Source organism: Strix aluco, chromosome 2 (genome assembly GCF_031877795.1).
Source record: "Strix aluco isolate bStrAlu1 chromosome 2, bStrAlu1.hap1, whole genome shotgun sequence".
In the NCBI taxonomy this organism is placed as follows: domain Eukaryota; kingdom Metazoa; phylum Chordata; class Aves; order Strigiformes; family Strigidae; genus Strix; species Strix aluco.
The window spans coordinates 134,772,697-134,791,418 of NC_133932.1; the positions used below are offsets into that span (position 1 = coordinate 134,772,697).

At 43.2% G+C, this 18,722-nt stretch overlaps 1 protein-coding gene across 2 annotated transcripts; it reads left to right on the forward strand.

Annotated features, from left to right (window-relative positions):
- The first annotated feature begins 338 nt into the window (after positions 1-338).
- LRRC32 (leucine rich repeat containing 32) lies at positions 339-17,120 on the forward strand. 2 transcript variants are annotated; one of them, XM_074817033.1, is made up of 3 exons: positions 339-493; positions 8,605-8,695; positions 13,373-17,120. In XM_074817033.1, the coding sequence occupies exons 2-3, from the start codon at positions 8,609-8,611 to the stop codon at positions 15,311-15,313; spliced, it is 2,028 nt and encodes a 675-aa protein (XP_074673134.1). In that variant the 5' UTR covers positions 339-493; positions 8,605-8,608; the 3' UTR covers positions 15,314-17,120. The 2 variants fall into 2 exon arrangements, with proteins under 2 accessions (XP_074673134.1, XP_074673133.1); XM_074817032.1 differs by lacking the exon at positions 339-493 and adding an exon at positions 4,802-5,319.
- The last annotated feature ends 1,602 nt before the right edge of the window (positions 17,121-18,722 follow it).

Genomic DNA, 18,722 nt, shown 5'->3' on the forward strand with positions numbered 1-18,722 from the left:
GGACAGGCACGGCAAACTTCAGAGACAAGCACGTGTCCCCAAAGCCTGCGGAGGGGATTTTTTGTGGTATTCACAGACTGTTTCATGTGTCAATACGAGAGGAGCGTAATTACCAGCTGAGAAACTGCAGGAAATAAGCCAAGGTTGAATGAACGAAATGGAAAATAAAGAGAAGCGCAGAGGACACACACATTTTAAAACTATTACGGAGGTATGTATTCACGTGCTCGTGGGAGCCTGGGAATATATAAGAGCTCATGACTGCGAAGGAATGAATTCAAGGACCAGTCTATGGGGAGTATTTTTTTTCCCTGTGACTTCAAACTTCTCTCGGAGCTCGCAGAGTTTTAGTCAGCTGGCATGCAACAGAGGTACGACTTCCCCAAGGAAACTCTTCCTCGGCTTGTGCTGGAAAGGCTGCTGGGAGAGTCTGGGAGGCAGAAGGCTGCAAGCAGAGGCAAAACCTCCTCCTCCTCCTCCAGCCACAGAGCAGGTACGTGGAGACGCGTGCGAACCCGGGAGCCTGCTGGAAAGTTGAGCTTTCGACTGCGGGAGAGACGGGGGCTCTGGTGACTTAGAGCTGCAGCCTTTAAAAATAACACAGATGAGGAAGGTACTGTATAAATAAAATATACTGTGTTTATGAATAGGCTGAGGAACTGACTAAAAACACTATATAGATGGCTCTATCCACACAGCTGTATATTTAATCCATCAGGGACTTACACTGCAGCGAGTTAGATCCTTTACATTAAGGAGGCACTGGTTAGTTTATAACAATACAGTTGTCATATGCCTGCTTTGTTATTATTCTCTGTGTTTACAGTAATGGAAGACGAGGAGATGGATTTTTTTTTTCCTTTCTTCGCAGGACTTTAGTCTATTTATGGTGTTACTGCATTATAGCGCTCTGAACCAGGAGTGCTGCAGAGATCAGCATTGTGTACTGATTAAATGCTGCTTGCCCAGCCCTCCGACACTGAATCCTAATATAGCCTTGGGCAAATCACACAGTCCCCGGGTAAAATGGGCAAAATGCTGTTTAGCTCGTCTGCACTTCTTCCTATCAGTGCTGTCATTGAACTCTCCCTGTTGGAGCACGAGGTGTGAGATGGCAGGGTTATTTTTCTACTCCTAAGATGCTGACAGCTTGAATGTCACCTTGGGTGAACGATGACTTACTGCTAGTGTTTTGCTGCATCTGGACTGTTATCATGAGGAATTAATGTTTAGACAATAGTTGGAAATAGTCAAGTTTTAGAAAATCCTAGTTTATATAAAAGTCACGGATGATTTTCTAAAGACGAACCCTGTTGTATTTTAGATAAAAGTACAAATATGTTTCCCTTAAATAGAAGCCAAAGTTTGGCTTTCCACAACAGTGGAAGTTTGGTTTTTTACTAAGATGTAATAATTTCAAATTTAAAATCAACTTATCACTCTAAAATGCTGAAGTCCTTTAGTTTTCAGTAAGAGAAATTCACAACCAGTCATCTCTTTTTAAAGCAGATGGTTACAGCTTAGTGACTGTATCAGTGCTTGGCCTTTTACTAATACAGTGATGGATGGATTCACAGGGGGGTATTAGTGTTATGCAAGTCAAATCTATCAGAAACAATTTTCCTCACTTCATTTTATCTCCTGTTGCATAATATAAATTGAGTACACCTTTTCTTAAACACTGACTCCACTGTCAGTAAAAAAAATATTGCTGAATTAAAAGCTGATTTTTCTCTCTTTTTGCTGCACTTAAATTAAAGCTGGTGAGAAAACATTCTGGTTTGGTTTTTGAATTTGAGTTTCTTCAGGAATTTTGTTCTCCAGGGAGAGTATTTCATGTTCAGATAGTTTAATCTACAAATGCCAGTACATGTCACTTTTTGTTGATGGAAGTGTTTTCATTTTCCCATTTGTTGCTGTCCCTTTGCTCAGCCCCTCGCTCACAAAGTCTCCAGGCCGGTGGGTTTCATGCAATTCTCATTCATTTACATTTTCTCTCCTGGAGAGAGGAATAGAAAAAAAGGTGAATACAATGGGGAAACTGGCCAAACCCTGTGTGTTCAGTGAATTGGAAATGTTAATTTTTGGTGGGGAAATGCTGTTAGCTGAACACCTGATAGAGGTGCACATGGAGAGAAGACAGAGAGAGAAGGAAGGATGGAAACAGCTTCAAAAGACAGGAGGAAAGCCACGTTGGGATTACAGGAGATGTGGGAGTCCTTATTTTGATGTGTGGACTTGACACCAGAGAGGCAGGAGGCTGCATCTACCCATGAGAGACCAAGCACGGTGCAGGTGGCATGAGCAAAATGAACCAGGAGAAGCAGCTCCTGGAGATGTTGTAGGGACTCAGGAGCTGGATCTGTGCCTCTTTCTTAAAAGCTGTGGCTGAGGATGGCATGGGCTATTTATTTTTTACTAGGGTTAATATTAATGTTGTCTCCAGCTCCCTGGTGGGATGAATCACCAGGGAGCTATTTCAGTCGAAAGGGAGCAAGACTCGTCCCACTCTTGCCCTTGCAGTTCAGACCCACTTTCTAAGGCGGGAGCTTGTTTTATTTACTTCTCTGGAGAGTTTGATTCATACGGCTCGACACAAGACTCAACCCAAAAGCAGTGCCTTAGAAAGCAGCAGCGTTATGGATGGACAGACTCCAAAAGGTCTGGAGGTTCAAGACACATAATCGTCAAGACATATTCTTGTTTATCTGAAACCCTTGGGAACCTGCAGCAGATTATGGACTGGCTCGTGAGAGCCAGCGGCTGGGATTTGCTTTTTTTTTTCTTGCTCTGGGCCATGCTGGGAAGAGTGTTTGGAGGAGAGGAGAGGTCTGATGAGGTGCCCCCAGATCTGGGTGACGTGGGGCGAAATCCAGATGATGTTGGCAGAAACTGAGCAGGCAGCGACTGCTGAGACCACAGGAAAATCAGGAAGGCCCTGATTTCAAAGGGTCACAGGTGCCAACCCTTTGGCATCAGTGGGATGGGACAGCCCTTGCTATTTTGTGCAGGTGGGCAAAAGTGCTTGATTCTCCAAAATCTGCCCGATGGAGATGATCCAATCTGTCTGATGGAGACGACCCTTGCTCTGCAGACGTGGCTACCAAACACACACTGTGAAATGTTTCACTAACATTTTAAAGTGTAAACTGCTGGGTAGCCCAAAACACAAAAATATTGAAAATGGGAAGTCAGCCAAGTGCTTCAGGGTCTTTGAAACTATTTGCTGTCAAATCCCCTCTAGGAAAGGGCAAAGATGGTAAGGACAGTGCTAATCTTTCACAGCGCGGTTGGTGTCCTCTAAAGCTGTGGTTTTAATGAAGCAAAGTCCTGAGCAACAGAATCAGTGCATGCCCTTCCCTCCTGCTTTGGCATTTGTTTCTGTCCAGGCTCTTCTTCACAGTTCAGCTGGCACAGCTGCTTGGCCACTCAGTAAAACAGCTTGAGGAACAGAGCTGGCTTTTTAAAAAGCACAACCAACAAAAGCCCTGCTATTTTTACCCCTGCAAATCCAAACTTCCCAAAGTGCTCTGAACATCCAGGTGTAGAAAAATGTGAAGTTGCAATCATCCAGGGCACTTGTCATACTTCATTACATCATATGATATTTGTACTCAATCTCCAAATCAGAATATGCTATTTAAAAAAAAAAAAAAAAAAAGGATTTTTCTTTTCTTGGAGACCTCAAATATTGGAGGTTTGCCCTGTGAAAGTGTCTGGTCTGTGCGTTGCAGGTTCTATTGCACACTGCTGACAAAGCAAATTCTAAACCCAGAGAGCATCCAAAAGGCATTTACACCTCTGGACACCACAGGGACCCCCAGCTTCAGCATGAGTTTCCTGCCTACCCCAAGGGGATTGCAGGTGGAGGACTTGACTCTAGAGAGCGTGCCAAAAGGATCAAGTGAAAAACAGCTCTGCAGCCAGCTCTGACCAAGGGAAGCTCAAGACACTACGTTCTTGGGGGCAGGTGATAAAAATTGGTCTGATGAAAGCCAAGTCAAGGGCAACCTGTCCAGGGTAGTGATAATCTTGCTGGAAGACTGTTGTCCTGAGAGCTAAATGTGAATTTTTCTATCCATTACACCAAATCATGCTTTCTCCTGCCCACACACATAGTGCTGCCTCTTCATAGCATTTATGCCTCTCATTTCAGAGTGCATTACAAAGCACATGAGATGCTAAGAGCACGGCTCTTTGCTATATTATTTCAACCATGGGAGAAGTGCACTGCAATAGTTCAGGCTCATGAGGTTGGGAGAAAGCAACGGGAAATCTATATAAAGGTGGGGTTTCCAGAAGCAGGACTTAATTAGCAAAAGGAAGTGAGGAAACCAGCAATTAGACAGCTGCTCCAGCCCTAGAGGGCAGCACAAAATAATAAATAAAAAGCTGAACTTGCAGGCAATCTGAAATCATCTTCTGCATGACAAAAGCACCCCTTTTGCAATGGGAAGCTTTTACTAGCATGTCCTGTAGATTGAGTACTATGTACTCACTGCCAGAAATTCAGCAGTTTATTTGGATGTTTGGACCCTCCTGCCTTTACCTCTCTCCCTAATTCCTGCCTTGTGCCATGAAAACCCTTCAAGTCAGGTGCGTTGTAGCTGAGACCGAGCCCCCCTCCTGCCAGCAGACTGATATCACACTGTGATTAGTGGGGCCACTGCAAAAAAAGAAAGTTATTTCTTCCAGGACAGGTTTCCAGATTCTGGGCTTTGTATTTATCAGCCGTGAATTTGAAACCTTTAATCCTCAAGTGCTGTTTTCCTAACAATGCAGAGAGTGATTTAGGTGCAGGGGTAGGAGGCTGCAACCCTCCAGGAATGTAACTCACAGGCACAAAACCCTAAAGTAAACACGCCGCCTTGCACCACGCACACAGCTAAACAATGGCATCGGCAATGATAAGTCACTTATTCCCCTGTGCAAACCCATGGCCCCATCCTGGCAGTTTCTCTGGCAAAAATCCCCCTTGTTTCTTAACGCCTACCCCGAGTAAGGGCTTCAGGATGTCGCACAGTAGCTGACTCCGTCCGGAGCACAACGGTGGCTAGGACCCAGCAAGAGCCTGGAGAGGAGTCCAGAGGAAGACAAGCAACATAATTTAAAGCAGACACTGTCCCAAATAAGGTTATTTCCCTGAAAATGCCTTCGTTCTGAAGTTACGGGTGAGCCTCTTGGCGTCCTGAATGGATTGACGTGAAGCTGAAGAACAATTTCATCAGTACCAGGACTGAACCGGTTTTGAAGAGCTGGATATGCTTTTTAAAGACATGATAAGCAGTGTTTGGGGATGCAAGAAACCCTTGAAACAAGGTAAATGTTCCCTCTTTTTAACCCTGAAGGTTCTAATTTAGCATCAGAGTCTTGTGTGAAAAAGGATCAGACCCTGGGGAGTTTGGTTTGTGTTTTGTGTATTCTTTTGTATTTAACCTCTCTTTGGCACAGGAGAACGTCTCTATTAATTGTCTAAGCAGTAACAGAAATTACCTTTGGGGGAAATTTGGAAGGTGATGTTGTTAGCTACAAGCAACATCTATGAAGTGGTTTCAGGGTTAATATTTCAGAGGTGCAGGCAAATATTGTTCTGGAGTGGGAACTGGGCAAACTGGGATTAAACCCTGATTATTCCATGGTTTCAAATGTGTCCTGGGGCAAACCACTGCTTTTCTCTGCCTTTGCCCTCCCATCTGTTAAGTGGATATACTGATGTGGTTTGGGTACCATGCTTTTTCTAGATGCTAAATTATTTGACCTACTTAACAAGACTCCTTGGGGGTGTTACTGAAATCACCTCTATTTTTCAGCTGGGGATGGGTGATTTTGAAGTACCGTGATGGAAAGCTGTGACATTGAATGGGGTTCAGAGCTCAATCCTGCTCTGAGGTGTGCTGGGATTTTTATCACAGCTGCCAGCGGGAGCAAACTGGCACCGAGCACGAAGATGCTTCAAGTCTGGGAAAGCCTCAGAGCAATAAAAGTTCCTTTAGGTCGAGATGCTGTTGCTGTGCCAGACTGTTTTTGTAAGCTGTGGTTAGAGACATCAGTGCCAGCAGGCAGGGATTTAGTGGTGATGCTCTGTGACACCAGGGTAATGAGGATTCTGTGAACTCCCAGCCCTGCACTGGCGGGGCTGAGATCTGCCCAGAGAGCAGAGAGGAGGGGGACGCAGTGCTGTGTCATGCCAGGTGTTGCTGAGAAGGGTCTAAAGGTTGTCTAGAGAAAAGCCAGGCAGAAAAAGCTCCTCGCTGGACAGCTGAACAGAAAACCACCTTGTGAAGGGAACCTCCATGAGCAAGGAGGTTGTGCTGTACCATGAGGAGTGGCTTATCCTCCTTTGGATGGAGTCCATGTGGTCTCATGTTGGAAGAGACCACCATGTCCTAGTGCTTCAGGGTGTGACAGCCACCTTAGAATCACCTTGAGGGACGGTCTCCTTGCTTACTACAGATTTGTCTTACACAGCAAGCCATTAAATCAGATTTTAGTGTTCAAATACATCCATTTTCCAGTTGCTTTATACACTTACAATTTAGGAAGTTTCAAAGCATGTTAAGGACCCTGGATCGTGCCAGGTTTATTATTTAAGAAGCAAAGGGACCATTTTTTTGCGCTGACAGTGTGACAAGAGAAGACATCTCAGAGTGCATGGGATGCATGCTGTCCATCAGGGTGGTGTCCTGTTGTGGGTAATATCCATGGAGATTTCCTCAGCTTAATTCATTGTGTCTAAAGAGAAATAATTTCCGTCTGAGGGCTCTGAGCAAAGCCTTGTAATGATCGGTATGTTTATCTTTTCTCTCAACAAACTAATACCGAAATGATAAAATTTCTCCTCCTTAGAGGAGGCACCCACTCCTCTAAGCCTGGGGAATGAGGAACAGAAGGGGAACGACAGAGACATTATAGATGGTGGTATCAGCATTTCCTTCTTCCATAGAATGATTTCAGCATATTTTGCAAACATTAATTAAAAGGGCCAAGAATGAACACCCCTGGTCTTGTTTTAGAAGTGGGGAACAGACTTCTGATTCTGCTGCTGAGCCCCAAAGACAAACTCCAATCTCTTTCACCTTGGAGTCCCAGACCATCATCCATTACTAGTTGTTTCCCTGAACTAGAAGGAATGTGCAGTCTGAAAATAGAGTAGCTGTGGTCTAAGCTTCCCCAGTTCCTTCCTAGTACACAACTCTTTTCTCTGGTTGGGAAGTGGAAGGATGAGCAGGTTGCCACAGTGAACCTGTTGTCATTGATGTTCAGCAATTGCAATTGCTGCACGGAAGCTGCATCCTTCAACCAGTGACTAAGTGAAGGGATCTCCACCAGCTGGGAACGATCCCATTGCTTTTGTTTCCAGCCTCCTGATGTTCTGTGGGTGGAAGCCGCTGAGTAATGGTACATTGATGCTGGGTTTTGGCGACACATGTGCATGGGATTGGCGTGCATTTGGAGCTTGACAGATGCAGGTTTGCTCCTAGAAAGGCTTAAGAGCAGTGCTAACTAAGCACTGCTGCATGGCTTCCAGTTGGGAGCTGGCGTGTGTCTCACCGGCTCTGGATGCGGGCAGGACCAGCTCACATCTGCTTACAAGAAGCCATACAGTTACAGACAGATTCAACATGGTTGCAACAGAGGCTGTCATAAAGAAGTGATATCTGGAGCTCACATCCGTAGCCACCACAGCCAGGAACCTCATTAGTGTCCATCTAGAAACACACCGTTTGAAGGACAAATGCTTTCCCTTGGCTTCATTTGCATTTTTCTCCCATTGCCCAGTGACAGGCCTTACGGTGTTGTTTGCTCCTTCTGCATTTATTTCTATGCTATTTTCTGGAGTGCTTTCCAAACAGTTAAACTCTGATGAATCCTTTGTTTCACACAAATCCATCCCATTTTATATCTGACTCGTTGTAAGGCATCTGCTTTCAAATATATTCAAAAGCCTGCCCGTACCTGGGATGTATAAAATGGAAACTAACATTTGGACAAAACGTTCTCAGTCCATTCTTTAAGCTGTTTATATTAACTCAACAAATCTGAATGAGTGTGTAAAAGCTCTTTGACACTCTGGGATGAGAGGAGTGGAAAATGATGTGGCTGGAAATGGAAAGTGTTCCCAATGCTTGTTGTTTCTGAGTGGCACCGTTTCACTTTGCTCCGGACTTGGCACCCCAAAACTCCAGCCCAGTTGAAAGTCTCTGAGCTGCCTCTATGGGAAGAGTGAAGGTAACTCGGTCTTCAGTAGTTGTCTTTCTCCATGATGTGAGACACACTGCCCAGCTTGAGCATCTGAACTTCATTGCATGGCCTGCGTATCATCTAGGTAGCAGCTGAAATCAAACAGGGGCAATCCCACGAAATGCCTTTCAAGGACTTTCAAGGACTTTTCAAGTCCTCATATAAATCTCTCTTTTTCCCACCAGGCTCAAAGGGGTACAAATGTACACAGGTAGGTCATAAGTGCTGTAGGCTCAGAGATGGGTTAATTTATTGCACAGCATGTGTGCTTTTCCATGTTAGATGATGATCTGGTGCCAGCTTTCGCAAGCATCGACCGCTGAGTCACATTTGAAATCTAACCATAATTACTTTTACCTGCAGAACCATGAAACTGTACGTCATCTTCTTCCTGGCAGTGGTGAACCGAGGGACCTCTAACAATCAGCCCAGAGAGGGGATGTCCTGTGAAATGGTAAGGCAGTCTCCCCACTCCGGCCCCTTGAGATCCTGGATGAGGTTGGGAGCCCTTGTTACAGACCCTGCACAAATAGCTGTGGCCTCTGAGAAGGGAACCCCCCCAGGACCAGACTCTCTGTGATGGCAGAGATGGGCTTTCCTGGGGTAGTGGATGCTCAGCAGGCAGTTCTCAGGCTATGTCCTTGTTGTAGTGACAGCACATAAAAGGGGAGGTGGGGGGAAAGAAAGGTCATTATCTCCATTTTTTTCTAAAGGGGAGCTGGTTAAAAGAAATTTAACCTGATTTCCCCAGGACTGTACAGAGATCCTGTGACTGAGACAGAGAAAGAACCTGGACCTAAAACCAACTCCTTTATATCAGGCCGAAGTTCTTTGTGCTTTAAATAAAGCATCTTCTGTGAAATACATCTATACCAGCCCATTTGTAATAACAGGGAGACTGACCTCCTCTGCCCTGACACAGCACTGCTGCCAAGGGAGTTGTACCTGACTTCTGCTGGAGGTAAAAGAAGTGACAAAGCCTCTCGCTCCAGTACAAAACTTGTTCCTTGAATTTTTTGCAAGCACCTGGTACAATATTATAAACGTTATTCACAGCTGAACTTTCTCCTTCCCCTATCCAAGCGCTTCTGACTGTAACAGGACATTTAAAAATACTTATCTTTCTTTTTTTTTTTTTTTTTTTTTCTGAACGTTGAAGCTGTTCAGCACAAATCCTCAAGAATTTCCAAAATAGGGAAAAAATAATTTGCTAGTTGTACGCATCTCCCTTATGGGAGTCATTCCATTCCTGCCCACCCTGCCGTATTGCTGCACTTCCTGAATTCCAGAGAAATTAAGACCTAGTATATATAAAAAGATCTTGGGAAGGTGACTGTGTAGCTCAATTCATTGGCTGGAGAGGGAAAACTGATGAAGCCACTGTAAACATGACAGCTTGGGTCCCATGTATCATAGTCACATGAAGGCTGGGCGAGACACGCAATAATCCAAGCCGATTCATCCCGTCCCATTTCTTGATGGGTCACAGATCAGGCTGATTGCTGAGAAGTAAACACATGCTTGTTTCCACCACTCCACTGTAAACTGCTTTCATCAAGACAACAACCTAAGGCTCTACGCAACTAGTCTGGGATAAATTTGGCCCTGACAGAAAACATGCTGCAGTCAGGGGCTGGAATGCTCATCTGGCACAAATTAACAGCTCAGCGTTGCTAATGTCAATGTTGATTGTCTTCTTTTGCTGGGCGTTTCATCTAATAGAAGGAGGAGGGTGTAAATCCAAACAGCTTAAAGAAAGAGGGAGCTACTGGGTTAGCTGATGGGTCCATTGAGAGTCCTGCTTACTTCATGTGATTATTTTTCATCACAGCCTCGGTGTTTTACACAGTACGTTCTCTGTGGTGACACCTTTAGAGTAACAAAGGCTCAGAAATGGAAACTTTCATCCCAGATCTCATCGAAGAAGCATGAGTCAGAAACCCATGCCCCTCTCTGAGTCACTACTGGTGGTCCTGTCATTGAGCCAAAGTCTTGTAAAAGCGGTTTTAGGAAGTAAACAGTCCTTACCAGACCCCTGACATGGGAGTGAGCTGCACTGATTGTACAAGTTACTGCACATCTACCTGTTTGTGAGACAAGGTACAACTTAAATGTCAGGAGGTTCTTCTTAACTCACATTACCTTCCACGGAGAGGGGCTTCAACTAGTTCATGTTTGACCTCCCAAAGAAGGATGCTTCTGCTAATTCATATTAGCTGGCAAAGGAGGAGCTTTCAAATAATTTAGGGAAGGATGTTTTGCAAATTATATCTTACCTTACATTGGGGTGATGCAAGAACATGTGCATGACCGGTTATAATAGGTCAGCTGATATGTGGTACCTGGGAAAATTGCTAATCTTTCATTGTGTAGCTGAGCCTCCACCTGGGCAGCTCTTCTAGAGAGTGGGCATGGACACAGTTCAAGTGCATGTCAGAGCCAAGTGGCTCCAGCCCAAGTTCTTTGGTTCAAATGCTCATGAGTTGGTACAGGAGAACACAAGTAGAGGCTTGGATCCAGTTTCTTCATTTGTAGGGCTTTTACTAAGGCGGGTGACAACTTCCACCCAGTGCTCAGCACTGAAGAACTGGACTCAGAATCCAAATGATGCTCAACTTTGGAGCTGTTGGGTCATTTTTTCACCAGTACCTGAATGGGACCAGCCACTAAAGGGACCAAGTGTTCTCCACCCTGCAGTACTTCTTGCCAATGAACTTCAGACAAACTAGCAGCAGCACTGGCAGAGGTGATGTCAGAATATGAGACCAGCAAAAACCACTTTTTCAGCCTCGGGCTGCCAACCCATTGGGCTATGGGGTGGGAGGAGAGAAGATAGGAGCAAACAGATGCTGTTTGCTCCATCCCACTGAGACACGCTTTGTATTTTCATCCTAGTGATGATGAGAATGAAATACATGCAGTTTGAGCCTCAGGGGAGTAAAGATGCTTCAGAATAGACTAGATAAGAAATTCAGTGAGGATCAAAATAGTCCATGAAAAGGAGTGAAAGTTTAAAAAAAAAAAAAAAAAGGAAATATTATAGGAACAAATAGCAGACAGTAGGAGGTATAGATTTTCAGTCCCTTTTATCACTGGGAGAGTTCAGTGGATGCAGGTTAAAGGCTCAGTCCTGCAAGGTACATGGTGAACTGGGACTGACTTTTCCCCCATCAACTTCAGTGAAAACCAGCTGGAATGGCATTGACAGTAGCTGGATCAGGACTTTGCTAAGATGCTGAGTGACCAGAGGGAGTGGAGGATGCTCAACACTTGTGAGATCTGTCTCAAAGTGTGGGAAGAAACCTGGCATCTGCCTTAGGCTGCAAAGCGGCTGTTGTTTTTTCACTCAGGATTTTTGTATCCTTCTGGTTTCTCCCTCTTCCACAAACCAAGCAAGAAGAGACTTCCTACTTTGTTATTTGGGCCTCGGAGATAAGCACAACTCTGTGCACATTTTAGCTCAACATGAGCAATTCTACAGTGGCTTTGCAGGAAAGAAATAATGTCATGGAGAAGCCGGAAAATTCCCTTCTCTTTTTTTCTAATTTGTTTAGGTGCGGGAGATTTGAGTGAGTTGGAGGGACAAAAGGAGGGGGTTCAGGTTGTAATTTCCCATTTACCTGGGATCTTTGGGAAAGATGTGTCATGGGTAGGACTGTGGAGCAGCCTGTGTATATCTAGAGTTTGGATGAGCACTTACACTTCTCTGGCACATTTTTGTGTTGTCTCCAAAACTCACACGATGCAAAAGAGATTCACAAAATGCTGACTATTGCCCCATTTCTCCTAAACAGACCTGCCACTTCATTCGCCTAAAAAAAAAAAAAAAAAGTTTGCATGAAACAGATGGTTTTTAATATTTTTTACATTTAATGTTTCTTTAATGTCTGAAAAGCTTTGCGTCATGGAATCTGGATTTTGCTTGTACGCAGAAGTTAAGGTTCAACAGATTTTTTTTCTTTCTTTTCTTTCTGATCTTTCTACAAAGAGTACATGACCCAGTCACCCAAATAAATTCATAACAAGAGTTTTCCTCCAGTAAATTTAAATGCTGCCTAATCCTTTCGCATTCCACTTCCTCCTGCTGCTGTATGTTCTCCTTAATAACAAAATACAGCTTGACATTTATGCAAGGATGATCATGTTCATGTTTCCAATGTCCCTTATGAACATATACTCCAAGTTTTGCTCTGGACACAGATTCGGTCCTAGCTGCAATTAAACAGACATGCATCTAGAAGATGAATTTGACTTTGACGCTTCAGTTTTTTCTCTACCCTGCTGCTCATAACTGGACTGAAAAGGCATGGCCCTCACTGCACATCACAGCTTTTTTCCTTTCAAAACCTGGCTTTACATAATTTGTCTTTTCCATGTTGTGTCATGGCTGTCTTGTGTGGGTGGTTTCATAAGGTGTGCTCCCCATACAAGAGGAAGGGAACTGTTGCCTTAGGAAGAGGATAAATGTGGATGATAAAATCAGGAAGAGTTTTGAGATTTGCATCAGATTTTCAGTTGTTGAATGACCCATCTGGTTCAAGATGCATTGCTTAACTAAGCCATAGCTAAAAGAAGACATGATCAAATACCTGAGGGTGTGATTAAGGAGAGAGATGGTTTTTGTGCTCTAGGATCCTTATACATTTCTCCACCTCCTTGCTTTGGGACCTATGCTGCCAACAGGGTGAAATTCTTCTAAGTAAGTACTACTTATTATTACAAGTAGAGTTTGCAAAATCTAATACAGTAATGAAGCTGAGAAAATCTAAACATCAGAACAAAGGTGAGGAAATGGTGCTTGATTGCAATGGAAAGAGGGCAAAACTCCTTCACTTGGGACTATTAAAATGAGCCTGGGAGAAAGGTACAAAACATTTAGTAGGTATCACATGCAGATAAAACTCCCGACTGTTGTAACTCAGAAATGTCTTTAAAATGAAATGAGTGTTGTTAGCTGCAAAGAAGCATTAGGATTGTTGTTCTTGCTGTCTGAATGCTCAGAGAAAGTAGCGTGATCAGTGTTTCAGAAGAAGGATCTCCTTGGATGTTGAATGTTATTTTCTTTGTATTTCATGCAAAGATGTTTTTTCATTTGTCACGTGACAGCCCGTTTTCTCTCTTTTTCTGGCAGGCAAACTTGCAGGCATTTTGCCACAACAAAGACCTCCACCAAATCCCTCATGAGCTCCATCCGAATGTAAACAAAATAGATCTGTCTGGAAATCTGATTCAAAGCATCCCTGAAATGCCGTTATCGTTTTACACTTCCCTCCAGTGCCTGGATTTAAGCTCTAACCAGATAAGCTTCATCACGCCTGGAGTCTTTGCACACATGACGAGTTTGCTGGAAATAAATTTAGCCAACAATCACTTATATGAACTTGCTCAGAATGGGACAGAAGGGATTGGACATTTACCCAAGGTGGAAGTACTGGACTTGTCCCACAACAGTCTGTATAATGGGATGGCTGAGTATTTCATTAAACAAGCTCCAGCACTGCGGTATCTTTCCTTGGCAGACAACAGTATTATAATGATATCACACAAGATGTTTCAGGGATCTCCCAATCTTGTGGAGATAGATCTTCAGAGTAATATCATCATGGAAATAGAAGAAGGTGCTTTTGAGACTCTGGTGAACCTTTCCAAACTCAATCTCTCCATGAATTCAATTACTTGCATTTCTGATTTCAACCTCAGACAGCTGGAGATACTTGACCTTAGCAGGAATAGCATTGAGACCTTCCACACTGCAAAGTCAGATGATGAATATAGCTTAAGATGTTTGGATCTGAGTGAAAACAAACTGCTTCACTTCCCAGTCTTCCCCCAGGTAAATAAGCTGGTAACTCTGAATTTATCAAAGAATTTAATCCAGCTCACTGCTGAATCCCCTCATAGTAAAATGGACTATATGGAAAATGAATGGCTAGATGCTTCTTTTCATCTTCTTGATCAGAAGCAAAGTAGAAACAAAAGTTCTCTTTATTTATCCCAGCTTGTATATTTAGACTTAAGTTATAATGAAATCAAATCCATTCCGGATGAGTTCTTTGAATCAATGTTGTCCCTTCACACCCTTAATCTCAGTAAAAACTGTCTTCAGGCATTTGTAGTAACTTATGACAGTGCATTGATCTCCCTAGTTGTCCTCGACTTGAGCTACAATGCTTTGCAGAACCTTCTCCTAGATGCTGGCACATTGTCAAATTTGAAGGAGCTCTATATTCAAAATAACCACCTTCAGACCCTGCAATTTGATATTTTCTCAAGTCTTCCTAGCCTCAGACTGCTTAATCTACAGAGCAATAATATCAGCCTTTGCAGCATGTACTCAGGATTAGCTAAGCAAAGACTTGCCGGAGAGGAAAGTGGTTGTGTATCATTTGTTGATTCTCCTACTCTTCAGTACTTGTACTTAGCTGACAACATGCTGAACATCCTACCAGCATACACTTTCTACAAGACTTCTCTCATTGTCTTGGATCTCTCCATGAACCCTGGACTGAAAATAGAAGTTAAAGCATTATCAGGACTGGAAAAGTCTCTGGAATATTTGTATTTACATGGCAATAGCCTGATAGAGTTAAATATTGACTTGCCTTGTTTTAGTCACCTTAAACATTTAAACCTCTCTGAAAATCAACTGAACTGGCTGCCTAAGTGGGGTAGTGACTCTCCACTAGAAGTTCTGGACTTACGGAACAATAGGTTTAGCACATTACAAAACAGCAATATTTTAGCATTAGAAAATTCCCTTAAAAACTTGTATCTCACTGGGAACCCACTCAACTGCTGTGGAAACATCTGGCTGTCATCAATGATCCAGAACAAAAATGTCCAGATCCCCAATGTGGAGCACTTAACGTGCCAGTACACTCAGAACTTTGGGTACCAGGAAGAAATGCACATCGGGAACATTAGACCAGAAGACTGTGAAAAAGAGGATCTGAAGAAAATCAACTTCCTTATTATATTAACATTTGTGTTGGTTTTATCCGTGATCATCATTGGCGTGGGTTCATTTTTTTGCTTCCGCAGGCAGAACTTTAGCCATCAGTTTAAAGCATAGGAACACAAAATGCCTTGAAAACTGAAGGAATCAGGTGCTACACTGCCGGTGTGTAGAAATGAAGGGTAAAATTCTCATCTTTGATTTTTAACTGTGGATTTTAAGACAGTTTCAAAGTGCCCCTGAACTGCACCACGATAGTGGTCTGGGTTGCAGGGACTGAAAGGAGAATTTGCCGTGTTTTGCACTTGCTCATTCATAAGCAGATCTGCTCAAAAATTTTATACAGTGGTAGAAGAGGTCTTTGTAAAGTCCTGCTGTTGTTTTGAGGGATATGTAATTTAAACCAGACTAAAAGAAAAAAGCCCTCTAAGGTCTTGAGACTTTTCACTAACCTCAGAGACACTGAGTGATGTCACCTTCACAGAAAGACTTTATGCAAATTGAGCACTGTAACTGAACCACCTTTTTATGACAGTTATTGATGACATCAACTGAGTAGGAAAGCCTTTCTCAAAATTACGTGCTTCCATGAGATATTTCGATTTGATCTAAGGTTTTATTTTTCCTAACTGGTTAGCTCCTAACCCTTCTAAAACCGAAATCATACAAACCTACACCAGGGCCGGCCAAAATGCAGTCTTTCACTCCTTGAAGATGGTTGCAGATCTCCCATGAGTTCCAAAACAATGAGAAATTAGATAACAAAGGAAATTACAGTTTGTGTCTGTTGTGCTCGTGGCTGCCATTTAGAAAATCCATGGTTGACTATGGGAACCAAAGACCTTGGTGGTAGGAACCTCTTTGGATACCTCACTTTGCTTGTAGTATGTTGCTCCAGCCACCGGGGCAAGACGTGAGAGGTACGTGAGGTCAGTTAGTCTTGGCACTTAATACCCATGAGCGATGCAAGAGAAATCTCAGGTGTGAAACAGCTGCACTGTACGTTACCCAGATCTGCTCAGGAGGTCACAGGTCCACAGTTCAACTCAAAGAGGAGAAATTTGCCCCTCACGTGCAATACATATTTAACTGGGTTTAATGTGAAGAAATTCAACTCTGGGGTGAATACTTTTTAAAAGAAAAGTCTTGGAGAATGAATTTCAACCAGCTAACATTGGACTGAAATGTTTATATTTCTAAGGAAAACTGTTGGGAACTCACTGCATACAGTTGCATTCAATGCAGAAGAATAATACATCTATTTTTAAAGGTCACAGGAGGTTAGACAGCAAAAAGGTGTTTTAAAGATACCAGTGTGAAACAATACACAGGAAACCTAGTCCTGGGCCATTATTCAAATCAGATGTCCACTGTCTCTCCCTAAAAGATATTATGGTCTAGAGGACTGGCTGCAAGAAAAGTTATATAGAACCTCATTCTGTGATGGGTTTAACATGGCCAACCTGTTGTGTTGCTCAAAGCTGACAGTGACATATGTTATGTCCCGTACTCTGACAGCAAATTCACCCTTTTGAAGTGGAAAAAAAGCTCACCAACAGTGGGGGCCTGACCTACTAATGGGGTTCAATGGCTTCGAAAGGAGCTATATCAGGTTTTCTGTTAATGCCAGGAACTGTACATTAAGGCACATAAGAGAAACAGAGGTCAGACCGTAACCTGTTCAGGTAAATAACTCAGAGTCAAATTGCTGCTCCATTTCTGTTTATTCCAGCTAGTGAATGTCAAAATTAACACACTACAAAAAGGTGCATAATTCTATTTTTAAAGCAGTTATGTAAGAAACTGGCTGGTAGTTTTCATTGTAGAATTTTGTACAATAAAAACACCTTTGAATTTTGTAAAAAGCACAGGGTTGTGAATATATTAAAGCACCAGCTTGGAATGCTCCACAGATGAAAAGCTATTATGTCTTCCTATTTTTCTATGGTGTTCAGACTCCACCTTAGACCTTTACCTTCTGGTGATGAATCAGGGATAGCTGCTTCATATCTTAGAGTACAGCCAATAGAGAACAAGAGATCTACTGAAGATGTAGGCAAGCACTTACACAGTCAGCAGCAAGAGGGCCTGATCTAACATCTACAAAAGCCAACGCTACCCATTGGCTCAAGCTCTTATTCTTGTAGGAGAAAGTTTGCACAAGCAGCAATCCCAGGGATTAGTTGGAAGCCCGATGCTGAAGATGGTGAGCTTTTCCTTTGGTGTGAAAGCAAGCTGAGCTGTGTGCCCAGATGCAGGCTAATTTAGCCACACACTGAGTTCATGTCTTTCGTATTGAGCACGGCAAGATTATATCTCCTTCTGAGAGCCAGTATTAGCTTGGCTGTCATGACTGGAATTAGTTAATAACCTGATGACAGAGCCAAAACCATTTAATTAACTGTTTTAACACTGCTTATGTTTGGCTTTACCAAAAGGAAGTGCTTGTTATTACTAAACATCTGGGACTAATTAGACTTCCATTGACTTCCCTGGGAGCAGAAACAGCTTTCTCGAGGAATAAGCCTCAGGAGTAAAGCGCTGCATGGCTCATTTGGATTTCTCTGTTAGCAGCATGAGCAACCGAGAAGTGACATGAGCCCACTCTAGCCAGTTCTGTTATTCTGGAGGGGATGAGGAACATGAGGGATAGAAAATATGAATTAAAGAGCAAAGAGATGGAAAACAGGGAGAAATGGGAGCTCTCAGTGATATTATTCCTCAAAATAGGGCTACACAGATGACAGCCCCAAATCTTGCCTCCCTGTCTGCTCCTGTGCCTGCAAGAAGCCCAAATGCCGAAGTACCTGATCCTGCATCAAACATAGCTGTTACTCACACATTACACATCTTTCCACCAGTTAGCCCCATTGTCCTAACAGGTTGGCACAATGCAGGCTGCTTTGACTGCAATTTTGCAACCAAATTTATACCCTCATTCATTACTTTTTCATAAAGTCCTTGCAACAGTCTCCGTTGATGCAAAGAGACCTCATGCTGCTAAGCCAAGGAATGTCCTTCTGGGATTCTGGGATACATAGTAAGGCATGTGGGATTTATGCAGCTAATGCAAACTTTTTTTTAAAATTGTTGCATGCAACAAGTGGCTTCCTCTCTGCAGCTGATTGCATGGGGCAGGACAATAGATCTCCTTCAAATATTTCCTACCACAGTTAGCTGTGGTTTGTTCCAAGAAATGATTCTCTGCAGTGGAATCAGGCAGATATAAGTACTGGAAACACTAGAAACACTTTCAGAGAGAGTCCCTAAAAGTTCAGCAAGTCATGACTCATGTTGGCCATCCATGGAAAGACAAGTCTCAGTTTCCAAAGGCATTGGCTTTTCCTGCAACGCCAAGACAAAAAAATACCCTAGCAGAATACCAGAGCTGCTGGCTACAGACCTCTTTGCAGGGACCCTGCTCAGCCCTGAACTAGCCACAGTGGATTAGTATAAAACCCAGTAAGTGTCTCCTAATATTTTGGGAGCCTACAGCATTTGCTTTCCTGTTCCTATCTATTCCCCA